The 7,335-nt window shown below is 38.0% G+C and overlaps 1 protein-coding gene across 1 annotated transcript in view; it reads left to right on the forward strand.

Moving 5' to 3' along the window:
* The window catches only part of LOC148846130 (NAD(P)-binding Rossmann-fold superfamily protein), a 62,837-nt gene extending 57,456 nt beyond the window's left edge, over nucleotides 1-5,381 (forward strand). The window contains exon 6 of the mRNA XM_088956013.1: nucleotides 5,026-5,381. Coding sequence (XP_088812139.1) covers nucleotides 5,026-5,261 — 236 coding nt within the window. The 3' untranslated portion in view covers nucleotides 5,262-5,381. The remainder of the gene's footprint in view (nucleotides 1-5,025) is intronic.
* Nucleotides 5,382-7,335: the final 1,954 nt, after the last annotated feature.

Consider the following 7,335-nt stretch of genomic DNA (forward strand, 5'->3'; position numbering starts at 1 on the left):
GTATGTGGTACTTTCTCTTGATGTGCTTCAACTTCGAATGGGCTTGTGGTTCCTTAGCTTGAGCAATGGCCCCATTGTTGTCACACAACAACGGGATGGGCGATGTGCTGGACGAAACTACTCCCAACTCGTGAACAAACTTCTTCATCCACACGGCTTCTTTGGCAGCCTCACTGGCGGCAATGTACTCGGCCTCGGCCGTGGAGTCTACAGTGGACCCATGTTTGCTGTTTTTCCAACAAACAACACACAATCCTATCGTGAAAACATATCCAGATGTAGACTTTCTATTATCTGGATCCGATTGAAAATCAGCATCTGTATACCCTTGGATCTGTAGTGAGCTACCGTCAAATACCAGACAAAACTCTTTTGTCCTTCGAATGTACTTAAGTATGTTTTTCATAGCAGTCCAGTGCTCCTGCCCTAGGTTGGTCTAGAATCTGCTTACTATACTCACTACCTGAGCAATGTCAGGACGAGTGCACGGCATGGCATACATGATGCTCCCTACGGCAGAGGCATAAAGAACATCTTTCATGCCCTCAATCTCCTCAGAGGTCTTAGGAGACATCTTCTTGGAAAGAGTGACTTCGTGCCTGAAAGGAATATTTCCTTTCTTGGAGTTCTCCATGCTGTATCTTTTAACTATTTTATCAATGTAAGCAGATTGGGATTATCCTATTATTCACTTCGATCTATCTCTATAGAGTCAAAGACCCAGTATATAGGTGGCTTCTCCAAGATCTTCCATAGAGAGTTGCTGTGAAAATCATACTTTAATCGTAGTTAACATTCCTACGTCATTCCCAATGAGTAAAATGTCATCTACATACAGAACCATAAAGGTAACCTTATCCCCACTATACTTCCTGTAAACACAGGGTTCATCCAGATTCTGCCCGAAGTCAAACGATTTGATAGTAGAGTCAAAACGGATATTCCAACTCCTAGAAACTTGCTTAAGTCCATAAATGGATCTATTTAGTTACATACCATGTGTTTCTGACCAGCAGCAATGAAGCCTTGTGGTTGCTACATGTAGATATTTTCAGTAAGATCTCCATTCAGGAATGCAGTTTTGACATCCATTTGCCAAATCTCATAATCATGGTATGCTGCTACAGCTAACAGGATCCAAATGGATTTAAGCATGGCCATAGGCAAAAAAGTTTCCTCATAATCGATGCCCTCTTTCTGAGTGTACCCTTTCGCCACCAGACGAGCTTTGAAGGTCTCAACCCTACCATCGGGGCCCTTCTTCCCCTTGTAAATCCATTTGCAACTGATTGCTTTTACCCCGGAGGGCGGATCTACTAGAGTCCAGACTCCATTGGTCTTCATTGAGTCCACCTCAGCTCTCATGGTCTCCACCCACTTCTGGGAATCTATGTCCAACATAGTTTCTACGTAAGTCATAGGATCCTCCTCACTTGTCAAGGTTTCCACCAGGTAACTATCCTGGTCATAACCATAACGGACCGGTGGCCTAGATACCCGAGTGGATTTTCTAGGTTGGTCACTACCTGGAACTTGTGGGACATCTCTCACTGCTCCTGAGTTCTCCTCATCAAGAACTACTTCCTGACAATGGGTGTCCAAGATGTAATATGTTTCCAAGAATTGTGCATTTCAGCTACAAAACACCTTCTGCTCACTTGGGTCATTGAATAGGTAACCCACAGAGCATTTTGAGTAACCTACAAATAGGCAACGGCTGGTCTTGGATTCTAACTTGTCAGCATTCGTTCTTTTAACGTGTGTTGAACAATCCCAAATCTTCAAGTGGTTCGGAAGTGACCGGACCATATCCAATAAGGTCCTATTCCTCCTCTCTGAAACACCGTTAAGTTGTGATGTAGCAGGAGGAGCCAATTGTGATACTATGCCATTGTCCTTTAATTAGTCCCTGAATTCGTCAGAGAGATACTCGCCACCTCGATCTGATCAATGGACTTTAAATTCTCTCTCTAACTGTTTCTCGACCTCTTGTCTAAACTCTTTGAATTGTTCAAAGGATTTAGACTTGTGTCTCATTAGGTACACGTAACAATATCGTGAGAAATCATCTGTGAAGTGATGAAATACACGTGTTGATTTCGTGTCCTAACACTCAAGAGACCACATACATCAGTATGTATAAGGTCAACTGTGCCTGTACATCTTTCAGACTAACCGTTAAATGGTCGTTTTGTCATGTTGCCTCGTAGGCAATGCTCACAAGTGGGAAGATCTTCTACAGTTACAAAATCCAAAGGACCATCCTTTACCAACCTTGTGATTCGGTCAGCACCGATGTGGTCAAGTTGGTAATGCCATAGCCACGTGGGATTAACTGTATCACGGACTCTTTTCTTGGGGATTTCAGTCGACGTAGTTTCGGTTATGTTAGTTTTCAGAGAAAGATGTAGAACATAGAGACCGTTCTCCAATTCCCTTATGCGATGAATCTGTTATTTCTTTTGATAGTAATCGTATTACTGAAAAAGACAGAATAACCATCTGCACACACTTTTGAGATAGAATTCAAAGTTCTCCTTAAATTTTGTACATAAAGACAATCTTTTAGTACAATAACTCCTTCTCTAAAAATTAACTCCACGGTTCCTATGGCCATGGGTGCAACAGTTGCAGTAGTCCCCAAGTAGAGCGTGACTTCTCCTTCACTCAGCCTTCTGCTTACTTTGAACCCCCTACAGTGAGTTGCACGCATGAGTTGAAGCCCCGGAGTCAATACACCAGGACGTAGAAGCTACCAATAAGTTGGTTTCTATAACACAAATTTCGATATTACCTTTCTTGGATTCCAAGTTGGCAGGACAATTCTTTTTCCAGTGGTCAGTTTTTTTGCAGAAGTGACAGGCATCCGATGCCTTGTCCTTCCTCTGCTTTTTGGGTTTAGCAGCCTTCTTCTGGGGCTTTCTCTTTGCCTTCCTTTTCTTGCCCGATTTGCTAGTTTCAACAAGCATGGCAATGAGTTCATCCTTTTCAATCAATTCTTCGGCCATCTGCAACATATTGCTGAGTTCCTGCAAGTTGACGTTCAGCTTTTTATGTTGTAATTCATGATGAATGAATTAAATGATGGAGGCAGAGAGTTGAGAATAGCATCGATCTATGTTACCAGATCCAATCCGGATCCAAGAACCTCCAATTCGTTAATATAACCCATCATCCGGAGAAAATGGTCGTGAACTTGTCGCCACATGGGTTCAGCCCAGCCTTTGCTACAAGGCATGGCCGAATACACTGTTATGGACAGTGCACCCCTTGAAACCGATCATATGGGCTCTATGGACCCAACAGTTAACCTAAGTGGTCCATGGGCCAAGCCACCTTATAACACGCAGGAACTGTGGGCAGATGCAAGATTAGCCCATCAGGTATTACCCTCAATGGTCTTACACTTTACCTCTTAGCCCATAATGATCAAACACTGCCCGACAAAAGAGGACATCTCCCTCGACTACAAGGAATAGTGATGCACTCTCTGCTTATATGGATCCCGGGGAATTAAAACCTTTTTGCAAACATTTTGGAAACCATAAAATATATATATATATATATATATATATATATATATATATATATATATATATATATATACTTTTATATCTCATATAAAATATATATTTTGCAAAACAAATCTCAATGATTGAAATCGGTTGCCGACAGTCTTGGTTTCCATCAGAGAGAGTGCATCCCCGATCATTACCTTTGTTCGACAAAGGAGTTGTTCTTGTCACTATGATCACCCACTTAGATGAATTCTCAGACTGTTCCAATATACCCAAGTTTTGACCCCAGCTAAGGATCTCACTGATTGGTACATCAAAGACAACCCAATCTGATGGGTCGGGTGTAACTTTCCAGTTTTGACCATTAATCTCCAAAGTCCAGGGCAATACTAGAAATCTGGTCTAGTTCAAAGATTCAATTAATCCTACACTGCATGTGCCTAAGGTCTCACCCTGGCAGCTGAGATAGGGCACCCCAACCGACTTGGTGGCACAACAATGTCAGCCTTATCAGGATAGGTCTCCACAGACCGACCCACTGGCTGTGAACATTCTAAACTAACACGAGTCTCATTAAGTATCCAGTTTAAGGGCATTACACAAAAACATACCAAGGGAACATGAATCAAATATGTACTTTTATTCATTTACAATAAAGCATGAATCAAATATGTATTTTTATTCATTTACAATAAACTCGTAATGTACATCATTCTAATTGAAGCTAAAGGCATACAAAACTGTCTAACAAAGACACTTCTAATTCCTAAAGGTCTTAGATTTCCCATACTAAAAGTTGAGTTTTATGAATCTCCTTGTTGCCCCCCCCCCCCCACACACCCGATATTGTTTGATTTGCACTCTCTTTTGTAGATATCCTAGCCACTTCGCCACTTCCCCATTTTTTTTATTATGTTCTGTTGAGATGGCTGAAAAGGTATCAAGGGATTTGCTAGGCACCCTGTTTGTAATTCATTCAATTACTGCCTCCTTAATTCTCTCATGGTCTCTATCGAGCAAAGGAAAAGCAACAAAAGACAAATGTCCCTTTTACAAAAATAAGACAAGCTAACAAACATTAAGTTGAATCACTAAAATATGTTAAATCATATAAAACAACAAAATGAAAGTATTTACATATGATACCAAAATAAGACAAGCTAACAAACATTAAGCTGAATCACTAAAATATGTTAGATCATATAAAACACCAACACTAGTTATAATATGTTTTTAGCTCTTCATCTCCACTTAACTAAAAACAAGTCAAAAAAACAATTTTTTTTACTTTTTTTTTTTTTTTGCGGGGGTGGAAGTGTTAGAGGAGACATGCTATAACTAGATTACTCGTTTTCAAGCCGTTCAAAAAGGATAAAAAGTAGGGTTTAAAATCATTTGCGCTCAAGCTTGTTTATTAGATCGTAGTGCACAATTGAAAGGAGAAACATACTGATACAACTTCCTTTTTTCAAAATATTTCCTCGTTCATTCCATTTTATGCAAACAGTGACAAAAAACATCTCGTTGGAATTTACACGGAAGAAAGATCCAATCATTTGCATTTTATTGCACCCGGGCACAGTGGAAACAGATTTGTCAAGGCCTTTTCTGAGAAATGTTCCTAAAGGAAAGCTCTTCACTACCGAATTCTCAGTACAAAAGCTCCTAGGCATTATCAACAATGCAAAGCACAATGACAATGGAAAGTTCTTCGCTTGGGATGGTCTAGAAATTCCTTGGTAATGTACCCTAATGGTCATGTATCTTATCGTTACATAGAAAATCATGTTATTCATCCAGCGTTTCCTTGTGGATAACTGTATGTGGACCCATCAAAACTTGAATGAATCATTTGTTTTCTCATTTTTATGTCTTTTCGTGTAATTTGTTCAGTTTCTATTTTATTAGTGTCTTTTGTCTCAAGGATGAAGTGCATGTGGTGTAGACTGGACTATAGAGAGTGATAAATACTTAAGGCTGCGTTTGGAAATGATGCAAATGGAGTGTAAATCCCGGTTCGGGGTAAATTTGCACTCTACTTCACTTTTGCCTGTGATTTGGCAACATTACATTTTTGCATTGACCAATGATAGATCAATGTATATTTACATTGATAATAAGATGTAAAAGTATATCAATAAAAAAGAAGTAAATTTGCATTTAAGTGGGTTTTGGATAAAAAAAAAAAAAACATATGCTTTATTGGAAGTCGTGTTTGCATCAATTACAACTAAAAGTATGTTTGGTAAGAAGGTAAATTTGTCAATGCAAAAATAACCCAACTTTACAATTTATATGAACCATTTTACACTCTACATATTTGCATTGTTTCCAAACGCAACCTAAGGCTTAGTTTGGAAGGAGTACAAATGCATATATGTAAAATGCAAAACTTTATTTTTTGTATGTATTTGCAATGTACATATTTGCATTTGTACTCTTTCCAAATTGAACCTAAATAGAATCAAACATTTTGAGACTACAAATGCATAGACCTTGGAACAATGGTCGAAATTCATGATTAATAAGTGATAAAGGCATATGAAGATTTTGAACTCTAGATCCAGCATGAACATCTTGGGTTATAGCCAAGGTTCAAAGTATTGATGCATATGTTTTTGTATCATATGATACGTTACAATTTTTGTCGTCATTGAAAATGTTGAAAGAAAAAAGAGTTATAAGGGCTCCATCGGTTATCCTGCATTTGGATGTAAAATTAATCGGATCGGATGTAGATTTAACCCCATCCAATCTAATTAAAATTCTGAGTTTGATAAAAATATTTATATATATATATATATATATATATATATATATATATATAAAGTTTAGAATTGGTAAATTTAATATTTTAAAGTTATATACATTTTAAACCTTTTTATACCATCCAACTAATGGGCATATATTCATCATTTTTATTAGATTCGGGGTATTCAGAAATCCTTATCCACCAAATTTTATCCCAAAATTCCCTCGTTTGATTCTTCATCAAGCAAAATGTTTTATTTCAGCAAATCTTGTTAATTTGAACTTATTATCCATAGACCTCCACCATTCCAATTCTATTTAACCAATTAAACCTCACCATTGTGTTCAAAATTCTAAAAAACCCCAATACGTCAAATTTTACAACCAAATTCCTCTAATTGACCGTTAAACAAACAAGATTCCATTTTAGGCCTTCTCATTAAATAATAAACATAAACTAAGACATAATTTAAACCAAATCTATCAATCCACACCTCTTATCGAGGATTCATAACTTCCATCAAATTTGGGACGTTCAAAAATGCCTACCCCCAAATTTCATCCCAAAATTCTACTGTTGACCCTCCATCAAGCTAAGATTTTATTTCAACAATTCTCGTTTATTAAAACATAATAGCCATAGATCTACACCTCCAAGTTTCATTTGATCAATCAGACAATTACACCTTGTTAAGAGACCCAAGAAACCCTTGCAAGTCAAATTTTAGCACTTAATTCACTCATTTAACCATTAAAATAGAATGATTCCATTTTGATGTACCAAATTAAATCACCACATTATCTGTCGCAACTTGAGACCTCAAGAGGGTGGAGGCTGACAACAGCCCCTTTACTTGACCTGTCAAAACAATTGCACCAATAAGATCAGGCCCAGTAGACTTAAAAAGCCCAATACCCCAAAGGTATCACCACTTAAAGCCAAGAAAAGACAAAATAGCATTTATAAATGTGTCAAATTTACATTTTATGTGACTAACAGCCCCAAATACGATACTACAATGACAGACACGCACAAAGCTCCCATTGGATGCACATAACCCATGAA

The sequence above is a fragment of the Nelumbo lutea genome, chromosome 7, assembly GCF_056320005.1.
Source record: "Nelumbo lutea isolate HS-2025 chromosome 7, American lotus-T2T, whole genome shotgun sequence".
Taxonomy (NCBI): Eukaryota; Viridiplantae; Streptophyta; class Magnoliopsida; order Proteales; family Nelumbonaceae; genus Nelumbo; species Nelumbo lutea.